Below are 18,282 nucleotides of genomic sequence, written 5' to 3' on the forward strand. Positions count from 1 at the left end.
TGCCATGTCCATAAATACCCTGGTAAGCGTTCATCCCACCCAAGGAAGGATGCTGCGACGTGCTCCTAAGACACCTCTCTACTTTGCCATAAGAGATGGAGCACAATAGGTGTAATCTCTCAGTAGACTTGGGGCTGATCTTAGACTGCAGTCTCTGAATCTCAGATGTTAACACCAGAATAACTCATCTAATCTGGTTTTGAGAGTCCTGCAGAAAACATGCAAGGAGTGTTTCATGGGCCAGACAAACCGGGAGGGTGGATCCAGCCACAAGCCATATCTTTGCCAGTTTGGGTCTGTCCTGTTGAAGTTTGCAAGTGTTATTCATACAAAGAACAACTAAACCGTGGGGCTTTTTTTAATAGCTGGCACTCATCCTAATCGTCAATCATGATTATGAAATAATCATCATTATTTCATGCACTCAACTAAAAAATTTTGTAGTTAAGTGCAAGTCTTGTGGTATTGAATATAACCTTGAAAAATATTCGTGAACCTGTTTTTTGACTAGTGAAGAAAAAGGAGTGTGTGAAGTCAGAGATCAATTAAGTACAGTTACTGAAGGTTATCTTTTAAGAGCCTTAATATCTGTCCCAAAGAACTACCAGCAATGTATTTTTCATGTTATTTTTAGACTATCAGAGCTTTTTAAAATCCACCTGTAACATGCTGAAATTGTGAGTATAATTAAAAATCTGTGTAGTTGAAAATGGGTTTTGGAGATTTTACACACTGGCTTTAGATACCAGTGATACGTAAGCCCATTCTTCTAAAATAGCAACAGAAAGTGATTATTTGTTTCTGTAAGGTTACATTTTCACGTATCATTTGTTCAGTTAAGGCGTTTCTCCAGCTCTCCTTTAGTGAAATGTTGCTGACTGACATCAATGAAATTTGGTTAGATATTTGATTTGCTGCTCTGACTACACTTCTGCCCCGTGTGTTTTCAACAGGTGAACCAGAATTTCGGTACATTGCAGGAGCTCACGGGAACGAAGTGCTTGGACGTGAGCTAATCCTTTTGTTAATGCAGTTCATGTGTCAGGAATACCTGGCTGGGAACCCACGCATTGTACATCTCATTGAGGATACCAGAATCCACCTCCTGCCCTCAGTCAACCCAGATGGATATGACAAGGCATATAAAGCGGTAATATGATTATGAACATATCAAGGAATTATTTTAGTTGTATTAGATTAATGAAACGTGCTGCTGTTGTCATTTTTTTTTTCAAATATCATATTTTACAAGCAATCAAAATAAACAAACTAAAAAATAAACACATCAAAGCAAGCATAAGCCACTGAAACATCTTACTCGGAAAAAAAGCTGAAAGAAACAGTATTCTATGTGACATTGGCTAACAGGAAGATGTGTATGGAAAGGAGGGTCACGAAGACTGCCAGAACAAACCATACTGAGGTGTATGATCAATGGGAACACCATTATGGAAAACATGAAAGAAAATTCATGCCATCTGTTTCTCATGAGAAACCAAGCTAAGCACATGAAAATTTGCATTCCTCTGCAGCTGAAATTTAATAGTGCATCTTTAAGGAGAGCACAATGTGTTGGGCATTGTAATAATTCATTCTGGAAGAAGACAGACACCAGGAGGAAAAATTGCAGGGGCTGGTCAAATGCACTGGAAAATCTTCCAGGGCGGTCTGTAGAAGACCAGAATACAAAAGTTGCACTCACAGCCGCGGAAGGGAATATATGCCATTCCTATTGCAGCCCAGGGAAAAATCAGTCTTAAATAGAAAACTTTAAAACAAAACAGAACATTTTGGCTAACCCCAAATAATTTTTCATGGGTTTTGCTTCACCTCATTCAAGATTTCATAAAAAATGAAAAAAAGCCAATAATTCATTTCAGTTAATTAAATCATTTATCCCTCCATTTCTCTGTATAGAATTATCTCTGACACATCCCCGAACACTTTGCTGAGGGCTCACAGGTTGCTGTATTCTGAATGAACATTTTTCTTTTTTTCTTCTTTTTTTCTTTTTTTTTTTTTTTTTTTTTTTTTAAATCTAAGGGTTCAGAATTAGGGGGCTGGTCTTTAGGACGATGGACTCAGGACGGCATTGACATCAACAATAATTTCCCTGATTTAAACTCTTTGCTCTGGGAGTCAGAAGATCAGAAGAAGGGTAAAAGAAAAGTTCCAAACCATCACATCCCAATCCCCGACTGGTACCTGTCCGAAAATGCCACCGTGAGTAAGGCCAGAGGGAGGGGAACACAAAGGCTGGGGCAGGCTGAAAGAGTGAGCTTTACATTTCTCAAGAAATGAGCAACTTGTGGGCGAAGTTACGCACCAGATCTAAGCTACTTGTCCAGGCTTCCTTGTTAGTCAGTGGAAATAAAAATGCACCCCAAAAGTACCATTCACCCCTGTAGTTTAGAGGCAGCCCTTGGGAAGGGAACTCCTTCCCAGAGGGTTCTCTTTTCCCTGGGCTATTGCGAGATCCTGGAGGACTCCAGACCCAACTTCTCGGCAGCAACAGGCAGACAAAGAGAAACCCACTGCAGGGCTCAGTCCTGTGCCTCTACAACGGTGAATTCTAGAACTTCTCCCTGGTTTTGCGGCGTAGATGAGCCCTTTGCAAACTCAGTCGCCGTACAGATTTCTCCTGGGGTTTTCTTATTTGTTCTTATTTGAAATATATTCTTATCTGAAATAACACAGCAAATGCTGAGGCATATGCAAAACCAATGCAGTGGCTTATGCTAAAGTCATTTATTGGATCGTAGTGCCAAAAATTTAACTTATTTTTGCATGGCCTTTTAAATATAATGGCAACTATTTATAGTGGCTGAGATTCCCCCACTTTGATGGGAATGCACTTAACTGTGGCAGTTCTGTGGGCTTTAGAAATATTTCTGTGTTTAAAATCCCTTATTTCTAAAACTCATTTCAGCCACTGGCAGGGGGAGCAGCGTCATGGTCCGACGTCTTTGTCTGTTGCTGCTCTGGCCTCGCTGTTCAAAGATGTTCCTGCTGCATAAGTACAAATATTAAGGTTTTGTTAGTTTTTATGGGTTGTCAGCGACCTCCAAAGTGTGCCTGGCAAGCACCGTAATTTAAAGAAACCCTTCTCCTTGGCCACATCTCTTGTGCTGGCTATTCGCTCTGTGCTAAGAGACTCACAGCGGGACTCCTGTGTCTGGTCTACCTTTGAAAGAAGATTATCAAATTTCACAGGTTGAATCAAAGCTGCTGTTTGTTTTTCTCCCAGGTGGCAGTTGAGACACGGGCAATAATAGCATGGATGGAAAAAATTCCTTTTGTGCTGGGCGGCAATTTGCAGGGAGGAGAGCTGGTGGTGGCGTACCCCTACGATATGGTGCGATCGATGTGGAAAACCCAGGATTACACACCTACCCCAGACGACCACGTCTTTCGCTGGCTTGCATATTCCTATGCCTCCACTCACCGCCTGATGACAGACGCGAGAAGGAGAGCGTGTCACACAGAGGATTTCCAAAAGGAGGATGGCACTGTTAACGGAGCCTCCTGGCATACCGTGGCGGGAAGTAAGTGTCTGTAGAAACTGCAATTAGCATTACCTTGATAAATATGATAATGCCATCGCTGCCTGCTGTACATTGCAGTGGCAATGGTGCTAAAACATGTGCACTCAGAGGAGAATTTCCCCGCCTGAAAGACTGTTCACTGCATTTCATCAGGTCTCAGAGGGTTGAAGGAGAGGGTGTCACTAATACCTTGTGACCATTTTGTTTACTGCTGAGGTTTCCAAAAGTGCACGTGCAATACGTTAGTTTTATGGGTTCTAGACATTCAAGGTGGTTTGTCAGGACAAAACCAACCCAGTCTAAGCCCACTAGCAGGGGGGAACCTGTCAGCCTTTGCCATCTCAGAGGGTGCCAACAGAAAAATGCTGCCACACAGCAGAGGTAACCAGTGTCAGAGCCAAAGCGGCGACTCCCAAACCAGTCTGCGAGCCTGGGGAGAGACTCCAGTGGCCCTCAGATAAGAAAATCATGATTTCAGCCTCCCGCTCACTGAACTCAGGTGCGGATCAACCCCCACTCACATTCACTTTGAGTCGTAAAAACGTTCCACAAAAAGCTGCAGCTTGCCTGCTACCATCCTATTTTGAAAAGACCTGGACGTGCTTACAGTTAAACTTTGCACGGGCTCCGTAGGCATTTCTGCTGCCAGAATAAATTACAGATTGCATTGTTCACCATATGCCCGAGCCTGTCACCCCGTTGAGGAGCGTGAAGGGGAAGCCGTGTCCTGTAGTGCAGACAAAGCATCGATTTCTAGGAAAGCCCAATTAGAAGCACATTTTTAACAGCAATAGGCGCGGTTATCTCTATGGGTGAACACTTCGAGCAGACTCGGAACAGGCACTCTGCTGATTCATCACAGTTCTGCTCAAAATATTTTTTTTTTTTTTATAAGCACATCAGTTAGACAACATATTCTATGAAATTAAGAAATGAGCTGTGCATCTGCCGTCACGTGAATGACAAGAGGAACTACTACAGCGGTCATGGCAAACAGATGCAAGTGAGCGTCTGTGCAGACCACGTTTTATTGGAGCTGGCTCTTGTTTGTAACTTGCAGGTAGTTTCCCTGCATAAACATTTCTAAATTTTGGACGCAACTTTTATGGCTTTTACATTGGCCCGTGTAAAGTTAATGCTGGCCAGCCTTTAAAGGCTGGAGCCAAGAATTAACTTTTCTTTTCAAATATTTTTTCAGGAGGTTAAAAAGTGCTGGGTGAATTTGGGAGGGGGGGGAAGACTGAACTGCTTAGATCACAAGGCCGGTGCCTGACAATACATTTCTACGCATTTCTGCAAATTCTATAAAATAACCCTCTGAATGCTAACTTGACCACTTAATTATCTAATTTATGAGTTTAATTTTCCTAAGTGCTATCAGAAACATAATTATGAATCGATCCAGAAAAGATGACATTGGCCATGTCACTAACGGCTGTCACACTGTTACATTAAGTAATGATGTACAATATAGATGCTGAATAGCATCTTGATTTCTTAGTAACAATTGCATATTGGATTTGCTTCATCTGGTTTGTTTTATCGCTTTATGATGTTTCTCATTATACTTTAAATCCTGCTCTCTTCCATTACAATAAGACTTCCAAGACGCTCTTTGAGAAAAATGCTGGAATATTTCTTTTACTTTCAATTCTTTACACCTTGGACTCCAGACTAAGCCTGAAAAGATGTGGTTTTCATTTGAGCTCAGCCTCCAACCTGCAGGATGGTTTTAAACCTCTTTACATAGACAAATGGAGGAGAGTGATTTGTATTGCAGATATATATATATGCATACATATATACATATTGCAGCTGATGGTTAACTAACGGCGCCTCGTCTTGTAAAGGGTTGTCCAACTATGATTCTAGATTTGGAGACAGATTTCCCCTATGTTTTTTTACTCTGTAATTCCATCACTATATAGATGTATTTTTAGAGCTCACTCCACTTTTTCTGTTTATTTACTTTTTAGATCAACACGTAACACTTTCTTCTAAACCCCAGCTTGCTTAATATCTGACCTGGAGGTGACACCCCAATATATTGCTTGCAGAAAGCTGTCCCACCTGTCCATTTATTAGTTCTCCACAATCACACAGATAACACGATACAGTACATGAACACTAGAGGAAGAAATGAGGTGAGCTTCATGTCTTATTCCACCCGCATTTCTAATAAAAAATTCTTTTAAAAAATGTTTCTTAATTATCATTAATTGTTATATTTTATTGGGTGTGGGTGGCACCTCCTGGCCGTAGCACAGCGTGAAGCTGCCCATCCTCTCTCTCCTCATCCACCCGCTGCCTGGCCTTGCAGTGATCGTGCATATAAACTTTTCACTGCTCATGCCATGGGAAAATTTATAAGGGATTTTTCTAATTCCTCTTCAGCACCAGAGAGTCCCTAGAGAAGTATGTGCACCACAGACATCTCGCACAGATATCAAACACCTCCGTATGCCTTTGAAACCCAGCCATACCATTTCCTGCACATACTTTGGACTGCAATGAATGCAAGTTCTTCAGCAATTTTACATATAACATTTCTGCACTGGGTGTAGAACAGATGAATTTTATTTTATTTCCAGTGTTTTCAAGGCTGGATTTGCATGTTTCAGACACTACACGGAGAGTTGCTCTTGGCGACGTTAAGCCGTTTTCTTAAATACATGTATTAAAACTGAGCAATTACTGTGTATTGCAAAACATTTCACAATAGATTAATCAGGATGCGATACAGTATGTGAGGGGAAAATAACTGTGGCTGTTTCTCAAATGGAGGGGAAGCACGTTTATGCAGAGTAGCATATGCCACTGTCTGATATTTAGGCTTTCCCCATCAACAAAAGTGAAAAGCTTAACATCTGTATTATATAATCCTCCTGCTCTGCATCCAGAAGGCACTGAGGGCTCGTTAAATACTTGACTCCTGCTCTATCATAATTGGACAGGACTAGGGGGTTTTTTTTAACTCTTTTCAATCAGAAGCACTTGGTGAATGCATTTCCTGCTAATCTTTGCCGTTTAAAATATAACAAGTAACGATAATTAAGAAACATTTTTTAAAAGAATTTTTTATTAGAAATGCGGGTGGAATAAGACATGAAGCTCACCTCATTTCTTCCTCTAGTGTTCATGTACTGTATCGTGTTATCTGTGTGATTGTGGAGAACTAATAAATGGAATTTCCCAAGGGAAAAATAATTGTGAGAAATGGGAGAAAAACCTGGAGAATGGAAATGTTTGAGATCTGTATCTAAATACAGTCTTCCTTAGTGCTCAGGACCTTTGCAAAGGTCACAGTGCTCTCTGTAACATAGACTTAAATTGCAGCTCCTCAGAGGTCAGCTGCGCTGAGGCTCCTGGGTTTTGATTAGGACATATTTCTAATGGAAATCGCTATTGCAGAGCAGCGGTGCAGATTCCAGTCCTCTGCAAAGCCATAATAGGGGAAAACTGGAATAGATACTTTCATTCCTTACAAGATAACAAACACCATGTATAACTCAAAAGAATTGTTACCGCCTTGATTTTTCCGGCTTTTCTATCATTTAGATTACTTACGTGGGAAAACATGTAGACTGAGAAACTATTTCGTCAGCTGTTCTGATAAATCATTTTTACACAACCATCACCGTGTGCACATTACTCTGCATCCCGACATTTAGGGTTGTTTAAGTTTGGTTAATGGCCCCACATCCATGCAAGGTAACGTAGACCATCCCATTTCTACCCAGGGCAATCATAAATGAGAGCTGCTCCATGGGAATGTATCCAGGATTAGTGAAGCTTAATGCTTTCTTAAAAGCAAAGCATAAGGCTTTTGCTGTAAAAAAAGACCTTTCCTAACATCTTCCTGGTGTGCTCCTATCTTCTCCATCGATATCATAGAAACTTTATCTGGAATGAGTTTAATTTGTTTGTTTGTTTGTTTTCTGCTAAATCTCTATTTCCTTTAAGTTTTGTGGTGGCAGAAGGACACTGCTCTTTGCAGCAAAGGAATCGGGGATGTGGTGCTGGGCTGACACAGTGACCCGTGCTGTCCTGCTGCAACCTTGTGTCCTCTGTTTTGAATGTGCTGCTGGGACGCTGCCTTTAGAAAGCCTTGTTTTGTTACACGGACAGCTCTGACGTTACTCTCGTGCTTTGTTACAGGAGACGTGGCATTTCTAAAACACTTTTGCCCTGCCAGGTCTGCAGACTAAGTCAGCTAGAAAAATACGCGGTTTGTGTTTGAATAAGTTATATTACTTTGCATAAAATAATCAGATCTGATCAATAGATTAAAAGAGGATATAAAATCGCTTCTTTTTAACCTCCTGTTGACAGGCATAAATGACTTCAGTTATCTGCACACAAACTGCTTTGAGCTCTCCATCTACGTTGGCTGTGACAAGTATCCCCACGAGAGCGAGCTGCCTGAAGAGTGGGAAAACAACCGCGAATCCCTGATTGTTTTTATGGAACAGGTATTCGACAGAAGAACAACTTCTGAATAACTCGATGACTCTTTTCAGATTGAAAGGGAGTTTAAGGTTTCTGATATTTTTCTTGCATGACTAATTACATGATTATTGGTTTTTTGGATAGAAACCTTACCTATAAGCAATACTGGCATATCACTTCAGCCAGGCTGTTTTAACTTAGGAGGGCAAAATAGTGAAGCTTGTTAAAATTTGACGTGAGTGCAAAGCTTGCTGGAAATGACTGCCAGAAAAAAAACCTTACCTCTGCTGCTTTATCTGCTTGTTTTATCTGTCTCTTTACTTTGATGCCTCAGGAATCCTAACCGAATTTGTAAGCTGGTTCAGAAGTAGCTAATGCCTGGAATGCTGATATTGGGTTAATAACGATATTTCAAAATTGCATGAACCATAAAGTAGGAATAGAATACACTTAATTCACTTAATGATTTATTGTATCTTCCTAATGATAGTACTGTTCATTGCTGCGCAATACATGTTTGTTTATTCTCTCAACAGGTCCATCGAGGCATCAAAGGCATAGTAAAAGATACGCATGGAAAGGGAATCCCAAATGCTATTATTTCAGTAGAAGGTGTTAACCATGACATTCGCACAGGTAAAAAACCAAAATCATGAGCGCAAATGAACAGATTTATGATTTAAAATACAGCACCTCATTGCAACTTTGACCTCTTTTCTGGGAAAAGCCAGCAGATCGTAAACAGTCCAAAGAGAGTGTTGCAGAAGGAGTGGCACGTAAGGATGGAGTCACTTCTTTCCATGGTGCAGCTACATAGACGAGAACAGAGCTGTGGCTTTCCTCTCTGCCCTTCTTCCTCTTTCCACCTCTTTTAAAGTATTGAGCAAATAGCCTTTTATCTGCCCAAAACCAATAGCCTGAATAATGCTGAAGAATAATGCTAAATAATGCTAAAGAACTCTTATTCCTCCTTTTCTCATGTAAAGGTAGTGCAAATGTAACCCAGAATAATTATAGCGCTGAAAAACAAGGGTGTAGGTAACGCCTTGGTGGGCGAAGAGTGTTTCTCTGCCTGTTAACAGTTATAGGACTGTGAATGTGTTGGAGATGTGATTTAGAGCTGTGTCCAGAGGAGGAACAGCTGTTGCGGGGAAGGGGGACTTTCACAATCTGAAGAGTGTCCTGCAAAACATCACAGCTTTATAAAATATCATTTAATGGGGCTCAGTAGAGACACTGCTTTGCTTGGGTGAATTTCAGCCCAAAGAACTACTTTTCACTGTGTATAGTTTAAAAAAAACCCACACAAATGGCTATTTGCCTTGTTAGCACAGTCTTGAGCTATACCCAGATCTATACCCAGACGCAGGTATGTATACTCAGAGTAAACTCTAAGCCTATTTAATGGCCTGGAAAATAGTTATGGCACTAACTAAAGAACTGCTTTAAACAGACACTAGCCAATTACAAGATTAATAGTAATACCTGAAAATTGTTGTTGGGAGGTAGCAGGCGGGATAGTGTCCAGTGGCCATTGTGTTTGAGCAGGCACTGTACCGCGATTTAAGACACACAGTCATCTTAAATGGAGAAACAACAGAGGGGATGCAGCAAGGAGAGGAGCATGTGGAAAGAAATAGCAAAACAAGATGTCAGCAGGAGTCTTTAGTGGTTGCGCTCAAAGTGCTGGTTGCACAAAGGTTTCTGTTGGACATTTATAGAAAAGTAGCATCGTGGTGAATAATCAGACAAGTCATATTGTTGTGTACTCTAGATTTGGATCAATATTAGAAACAGGAACACTAATTTTATGTATTTTTTACATCCTCACTGGCATTCTAGGTCTTCCATTTGCTGCCACTTTCACGTGCTTTGCCACTGAGGTACAGTATGGCACGCTTTGACACATAAACTGATTTCAGGCTATGGAATATCATAGAGCTTTAGATAAGAGACTTCCAAACCTTTAATGTTTGCTACCGTAAATTATCTCAGCCAATAATAAATCTTGGAATATCTAACTCAGTTTATGATTAATTTTATTTCAGTGCTGCTGTGTCTCCGTTGTAAAAGAAAACATTGAATGACAGATATTTAATTAGGTAATAACGATTCTGCCTTAAATATTTCAAAATGGGACCACTGGGAAATGATAGCAGGAATTAATCAGTTGTTTTTCCTTGCTTTGGAAGTCTTGGCAGTCTTGAAAGACTGCCATAAACTGTAGGTTGTATTACTCTGTTAACAGAATTAATATATTGCTCTGGTTGAGGCCGAGTAAATGCAATAGGTGATTAGTCTCCAGCTCTGAGTACACTGGATTGCCACATGAAAGAAAAACCTACAGTTTAAAGACAGCAAACATGCATATGGAAAGGAGTCCCAGTAGCATGTGTAATAAATGTGCAAGATCGCAGAATCCACCTTGTAACACTTGGGGAATCTTGCAGCTATTTACATCTAGACTTAGAGCTGATCTTCTATGGCCCAAGGCCATCTGCACTTGTTAGTAAAAATAAAAGTAGTTATTTCATTCTTTTTAATTCTTCTTTTTAATGAGACGTTTAAGCTGACATTCTGTTTGGATGGGAACATCCCACTTTGTAGATGGGAACATAGAAGTTCTATCTTGTTTTATATTATACACATAGCAATGTATGTCTCATTAGTCTTTGAAACTAGAGAATTTATGTTGGAGCCAAAAAGCTAAAATGACATGTATAACTCCAGAGAAAGAAGGCAAATTATCAGCAGTCTTCTTTCATTTATACCTTTTAAAATGAAAAATGTATCCATTTAAACCTCTAAGTTGCCTTGATATAAAAATAGGTCAAGCAGGAGAAGAATTACGGCCACTATCTCTATTCATGTAAGTTTTGTTTAAAGTGAGCTAAGCTGTAAGGTATCTACCATTTCTTTGATACATTAATGTGGTCGACTACCCTGTAGAGCCAGACAAAAGTTGTCTGTAAAGGCCCTGTAATAACATTTACTTGTTTGAGAAAATTGCTCTGCTTCTTCTTGTGGACAAAAAAAAGTGCATGGAAAGCACTATTTTTTTACTTTCTCTTGGACGTACAATATATCTAATGGAAAGAGAGCGTTGCTGACCCTAAGGTAACAATATTAATAGGCTAATTGAAGTCATTGATTCTGAGAGCAAGAGCTTTGTGGAAAATTATTCCATTTTCTCTTGATGCAGATGTAACTATTGATTAAGCCTGAGTGATTACGTGTTGTTATGGTTAGACATGGACTGTGCTCTATGAGATAACCTTTGGAAAAGAGTTCATCAATTGGATGACCAAATGCACCTGGACACCTTTTTTCCCCATGGTGCAAAGGCAATTTTGTGGGTTGCTTCCTGTAATTGCACATTTTGGAAATCTCAGAGCAAATCTTCCTGAAGAAATGTACAGTTTCCTTCCGGTGAAACACTTCTGTAGCACAACCTGTAGCAGAGTCCAAAGAAAGATGTGCATTTCTGTGTGATTTTTGCAATAAAGCGTACTTAATTTAATTTCACACAATGTTCAGAGAAATTTTTATGAATATTTTTGTAAGTTTCATATGATTTCAGTATACTTTATGTAACAAACCCCAAAGATTTTGAAGTAGCATTTAGTAATATTCAATAACATTAGTCTAAGCTAAGCATAATTCTGGTATTACAACTCCAGCCTCATTCCTGGCTGCCTGTTCAGTAGAGAAAAGTTAAGTTTTAGTTGTTACATATATTGGGTGTGCAGCACTATGGCTAGCTTTCCTGGAGAGTCTTTTGTAGGTAACTGAGCATTAGGATAGATTTTGATAATGTATTTAAACTAGTAAAATTTAGTAAATATGGTACATTTAAGTATAAATATGACACTTAATTGTAACAAAGGTCTGTCCTATCAGGCTCAAAGAGTGTTTCTCTTAACTGAAGTGATTATGGAGTCATCTGACACATTTAATTTATAAAAATACTATCTTTGCATTTTTATGCATTGTTATTATATCTAAGCAGACGTGGCAATTCTTTTCCAGACCCAATAGGAGGAGATAGTCTGCCTCCAGCCTGCTTCCACTGGAGCCTAGTCTTTTAGCAAACCTATTATTTACTAAATTTATCTGTATTTTTAATTGTGTTTCTCTTGCCATCTGCTCTGAAATTTTTTACCTACTGCATTTAATCTGATTTTAAAAAAAAACCCTTTTAGTCTGGTATTAAATTCTGGGCAATGACAGCTGACAGAAATACTAATGTCTACTTAGTTGTAAATGGAAAGGAGGTAAAGTGCTTCCTGCTAACAGTTTAATATCCAGCTTTGTAATAATTTCCCAGTGGTGTGTGAATGTGTGGATTTTTTTCTGGCCTTGCGTGCGGGGTTGTGATGAACTGCCTGTTAAATGTGTCAGAAAAATGTGGGTCAGTTTTGAAGGGGCTAAAGCCAACCTCTGAGCAGGGATGCGTTCACAGCCACGCACGCGGTGATCCATAGCCTTTTGCCAGCCCTGTAGTATCACTAGAGCATTTACAGCTAAAAATGAGCCCTTAGGGATAAATTCAAGAAACCTGGGCAGCTTTATGGTTTTTGTTTTGGTCAAGGTGCCAATGGACACAATAGTAAGGGAGAATCGAATAAAGAGCTTCTCAGGGAGCCTTTCCTAAAAATGTCTGAGTCCTGAGAAATAGAAAATCTGGACCCTGATCATCACACCAAGGGGGGTCAAACTGGCTGAAAGAAAAACCTGAGCAAGCTGGTATGCAAGAACTAACCTGACTGGGTGTGCTTCCTTGCACACAATTTCACCCTCGCGTTCAGAGACTGCAATATCAGGGTATAGTTGATATCGCTGTTTTGCTAACACTTGCTGGTTGCAAACATATTCACTATTTTACCAAGCCCTAAATTAAAATAATATTTCTCTAAACAGAGGCTAGCTAGTCTGATCTTTTCCCAAATGTAATATTTTTGTCCAAATCATCTTTAGTTTTTGCAATACACTGCCTTGCAAGCGACTCAAGGCTAGTGATAGTAAGGTTGTCGGTTCTCATCAGTGTTAAAAAGAAACAACCCCTCTTCATACAAGAGATGTTGCATTTCTAGTTATATACAGAATTGCGTATTTGAATACGCACTTTCATTCCACAGTGGGTTTTCCCAGGATAGAGTGCAAAACTAATTTTAGATATTAGTGTTTTACCATTTTCAGTCCACAGCTAAGCATACTTGCTAATTAAAATAATATTTAAAAAGAAGTCCAAAACCATCCTTATGTATGTATGGGTAACCTGAGGTCATATATGGCAAAAAAGAAGAAAACAGAAAGTCCCGATTCAATGAGGTGTTAAAATACATCTTGCTTTATGCATGAGTAATTTAGTTGATTACAGGAGCTCTCTTCATGCACTTGCAGGTAAGCAAGTGGTTAAGTACCCTGATGAATTATAGATTGTAGGAAAATTAGTGTAACAAAACTCAATGTAAGATTATGTGGAAGGGGATATTTACTTAGATCTCTAAGGCAGTTGACGTTATGCCTTCACAAGCTTTGCATATTTAATAACACCAAAACGTGTGTGTCCAGGCAGTCTGGCCAGGATCGTGAGTGTGATGTGGGTACCCCACTGGAGCTTCTCTTGATTGATTAGTTAGAATTAGTTTGGGGAAGATCTTTTATATCCCTCAGGAATCACTTGCCGTTACAAGGTGACCCTTTGCCTCAGGATCTTTTTGACTTCAACTTACAGAAATCTTGGGCTAGATTGAAGCCCATTGTCCTTTTTTCAACATTTGGAAAATATGTTTGAGGCGTGTTTTCCTGTAGGGTTGGCAGGACGAGGAGGGGTACATGCGATGGGTGACGGCTTCATTGACACCCTCCTGGTGTGAAGAGGCAGGGTTGCTGCCTGTGCTGTCATCTTATCCGTGTGCAGGTATTTCTGTATTCTCATAAACAACAACTTCCTCAAGGAGAAAGGGCCACTGTCCTGAAAACCATCTCTTTTCCTACCAGGAGCCGATGGGGATTACTGGCGTCTTCTCAACCCGGGGGAATACGTGGTGGGTGTGAAGGCGGAGGGCTACACCGCCGCTACCAAGACCTGTGAAGTCGGCTACGACATGGGAGCTACCCGGTGTGACTTCACCATCTCCAAAACCAACCTGGCGAGGATCAAGGAGATCATGAAGAAGTTTGGGAAGCAGCCAATCAGCATGTCCATCCGGCGGCTCAGGCAGAGGTCTCGGCAGTGGCGGCAGCAGCGATAGACCTCAGCCTGGCAGCCCGCGGCGTCCACGAGCTCTGCTTCTATCAGCCTGGCTGTAGTCGTAGTGAGAGTTACATAGCCCATCTCTTCATACATATTTCTCTGCACGAGGCCTTTCTGTTAGTGGAGCTGGATGAATAGTGGGGTTTTTCAGTTTGGCGAAAAGTCAGAAACAAAATTCAAGTTGAACCAAAATAAGCCCCGGGTTGGAGGGAGGGGCAGGAAGAATGTAGAAAGAAGTTTTGAGTTAACCTGGAATGAAATTTTTTGCTTCTTGGGTTATTTAATCTTTTGTAAATCTTTAAAAAATAGAAAAAAAAAGAGAAAAAAAAAGAGACACTTATAAAGGAGAAGTGGTTTTTTGAATGAAAAACTGAAAAATGTTGTTTCTAAAGTATAAAATTGATATATTTCTGCAATTCAAAAAAGTTTTGACACTCTTTACATTTTATCCTCATAGAGGAGGAAAGCTGAGAGGGGACAACTTCTGTTGAATATCATCAAAAGTTGCGTCAAAATTTCAGTCCCCCTTTCCCTGAAAGTCCACCTTTTGACAAGCACCATAATATTTGGGGAAAAAACCTGAAGTGAATAACCCACCTTAGCTTTCCTGCTTGGGTTGTCTATATTTAAGGATGTCTTGTGATTCCAGGGTTTAATGCCAGGAGTGGATTTCTCCTCTGGCTTTTTAAGGCTGCTTTTTTGCTCCGTGAACTAAACCTAACGAAAAGGGCATGGGATAAGGACCACTGCAGCACTGTGGCATGGCAGCCTCTCTCTAACCTGGGAGAAGGACTTGAAACAAAGCTTTTCTTGTGGATACAGCCAGTCATATCTTGCATATCAGAGGAGAGGTTTGGTCACTGACATGTGCATAGTTCACAAATCCACTGACATCATATTTTTTCTTGATTCTGGCCTGCCTATAAGTGCCTTTTGTGCTCATGCACACCTTGTGCCACTGTCTTCCATGACATGCAAGGGATTTTGTATTCCTCTGCATGGTCTGCTCATCTTGCCACTGCAGCTGCTGCTGCTTTTCTGGTCTTACGACTCTATGAGAGCAGGATTTGTGCTTTATCATTGGCTTTTAAGTAACAAAATTGTACAGCAGGATAGGATTGAGGTTCAGGAAAGATGCAGATCAGATCTAGGAAAGAATGAATTAAATAAACACTGGTCAAACTATCAGCTGGTGAAAATCATCTTTGCTCCATTAGCTTCAATGTTATGTCCTTAATTATACCAAATGAAGGGCCATCTGTATGATTTTAGCCAGTCAAAATTCTGTGGCTAAATAAACATCTCTTAATATGCTTGGTAGAAAGACTGCGGTGTACACTTCCAAATACATTTCTGTTTAAAATATTTTAATTGCTATTGCAGTTTTTGCCTATTTGGTATGATTCTTGGAAAAGACATTCACCAAAGTATCATTCAAAACAGAAAAAGTAAAGTGCAAGTAGAAAACTTACTGTAAAAATACCACGTGCCATCTGTATTAAATCTTTTTTCCTTGTCAACGAATCTTGTAAACAAGCATCTTGTTTACAAGATTCTTGTAAATCTTGTAAAAGGCAAAAGATTGCCTAATGAATACTATAATCATGAACCCTTGCATAATAAATAGTCGTATTGTTAAATTTCTTAGGTAATTCCAGCCCATGCTTGTTCTGCAGATACCATTAAATAAAAGCAATGTATTTGGCAGCAAGGGCTCAAAGAAAATAGAGGAATGCATACATAATTTTCTATAACTGAAATTATGGAACTCCAGCTCCCAGTCAGCATCATTTAAATTAAGTAATAGAGGTAAACAAATGATCCAATCATTACATTAGCATTTGGAATTATATTTTACTTATTTCACTCTGTTTACCACCCTTACAACATTCTATATGCCATATATATTTTTGTATAGCAAATATAACAGCAACTTGTCAAGAAGGGCTTTTTTGGCAGCTGAGAGTGGATTGGTGATGTCTTTGTGAAGGTAGGGATGTGAAATAATTTTGGAATATGGAATAATGACAGCAGACAATTTGTTGGCAGTTTAATTTGGCTTGTTCATTAGCATATGTAGATTTTGTTACCACCCCAATAGATCACGGCCATACGCGATTGTTTGTGTTATGAACTGATGGAGTTTCTTAGGTGGCTTCTCTCTGAAGTTCCATGAAGGCTACCCAGTGATCTTGCTGGGGATGGTTGACACGCACAGGAAAACGAGGAACTAACCAGCCAAATTTAAATCACTCTGACAATGAGACTGAAGGTGGAAACCACTGTCTTAGTCCTGGCAGGTCAGTTCTTTCTACCTTGAAATAATGTTTCAGTCTGGTTTGAGATTTACTTCACAAACCTATAGGTCCCTATGCTTTGTTCTCAGGTATGAGGTTATCTCAAGGAGAAGTTATTTTTTATTTGATAGCAAGAAGTGTATTTGACGGGAAATTCTTTGACATCTATTAGCTAAAATTAGATGGACTCTAATTGCTGAAGACCTCATTAACATCAGATGCTGAAGACGGTGGCCTTGGTGCTCTTTACTGGCCGTGACTAGTGCTTACACATACTTGGACACAGAGCTATGACTAATGCAGGTGACCTTACTCCATTTTAGTCCAGGCATTACTAAATAAATGGCCTAATAGCTGTCAAGCGTACTTGTCTGTGGAACTATTTTTTGTTTGTCCAGCACCTTTACACTGGAAAACACTCACGTTCAAAGGAATTTTACTAGGAACTTTAGATGTGTGAATATCTCATGCTGAGATAAGATGATTATGCCTGCCCTGAATATAATAATAATGAACTGATGTGTGCCTTATTTACTGCTATAGTTATGCACTGGGGAGTTAAAATGTTCATCTTCTTTGAAATATATAGCACTGCTATTTAACCTTTAGATAGATCCAAACCACAAACCCACAGATCTGGATACCAGTGTTTTCTATTTATCTACCTTTTCCACGTCTTTAGAACAGGTAATTTTTTCTAAATTTTGTGGGTTTAATCTCTTTTCCTTTTAGTGTTGTAGGAAAATAGGCAACCCTGCAGAAACGACAGGAAATAAAACTTGGGGATGGATACACTCCTTCTGTAATTACAGATCCATTTTAACAGCTACTTATACGAGGACTCTGTTAAGCTTTGATCATCCCTGACATAAAAGAAAAAAATACAATCCCTTCCAAGTAATAAGAAATTCAGCTGCACAATCTCACCCATACAGTAAAGGTTAAACAAATAAAAGGTTAAAACAGGACATATTCCACTCCTTGATAATACCAGCCATCAGTCATCTGCTCCCATGCGGAGCCCTGATAATCATAAAATACAGTGGGAGCTGGCTGGCTTCTCCTTGACTATCCATGCCATGCTATCCAGCTATTCATTTTCTATCTGTTTATTTATCATAATTTTTATCACCCCGTATCACAGTTTTTCTCATCCATCTTAGCAACTACAAGTACGCTAACCTCTCAAAGACAGATCTCGGTATCTGCAAATCAGCTTGGGAATGCTGAAGCCAATAAAACTTGTATCTACTAAAACTGTATCTACTTACACACATTGGTATAAGTGTAGTGAATCTTGGTAATCTCTAACCCAAATTTAATGTGCTGGCACCAGAAGACTGTTAGGAGTATCTGAGTACCCCTTTTACCAGGAGGTTGAGCTCTGTGTGGGTAAAACACACTGATAAAAATGAATATAAATGAAGTTATTGACTATGCTGCAAAGAAATGCAATTTTTTCTTGGGTATTTTAAGCCTGTCACATATTTTCAGCTTCTGTCACCAACTACTTTCCCTTCTTTTATCCATGTATAGTTGTGATTTTTCCCTCTAACTTCAGCTCATTATTTTCAGTGAATATGGCACATCTTCCCAAAGTGTGGATTTCAGCAGGCAGTGATGGAGTTATACAGCCAGATTCACTTGCCTCTTTTATCATGCTGTGGTAGGTGGTTGACCTTTTTGAGAAACACTGGAACAGAGATGAGTTAACTTAAAATAGGGTACAAGT

At 39.7% G+C, this 18,282-nt stretch overlaps 1 protein-coding gene across 1 annotated transcript in view; it reads left to right on the forward strand.

The window, feature by feature from the left end:
- The window catches only part of CPXM2 (carboxypeptidase X, M14 family member 2), a 79,801-nt gene extending 65,550 nt beyond the window's left edge, over window positions 1-14,251 (forward strand). The window contains exons 8-13 of the mRNA XM_075504040.1: window positions 954-1,150; window positions 2,044-2,223; window positions 3,248-3,545; window positions 7,878-8,017; window positions 8,531-8,630; window positions 13,998-14,251. Coding sequence (XP_075360155.1) covers window positions 954-1,150; window positions 2,044-2,223; window positions 3,248-3,545; window positions 7,878-8,017; window positions 8,531-8,630; window positions 13,998-14,251 — 1,169 coding nt within the window. The remainder of the gene's footprint in view (window positions 1-953; window positions 1,151-2,043; window positions 2,224-3,247; window positions 3,546-7,877; window positions 8,018-8,530; window positions 8,631-13,997) is intronic.
- Window positions 14,252-18,282: the final 4,031 nt, after the last annotated feature.

Source organism: Mycteria americana, chromosome 6 (assembly GCF_035582795.1).
Source record: "Mycteria americana isolate JAX WOST 10 ecotype Jacksonville Zoo and Gardens chromosome 6, USCA_MyAme_1.0, whole genome shotgun sequence".
In the NCBI taxonomy this organism is placed as follows: Eukaryota; Metazoa; Chordata; class Aves; order Ciconiiformes; family Ciconiidae; genus Mycteria; species Mycteria americana.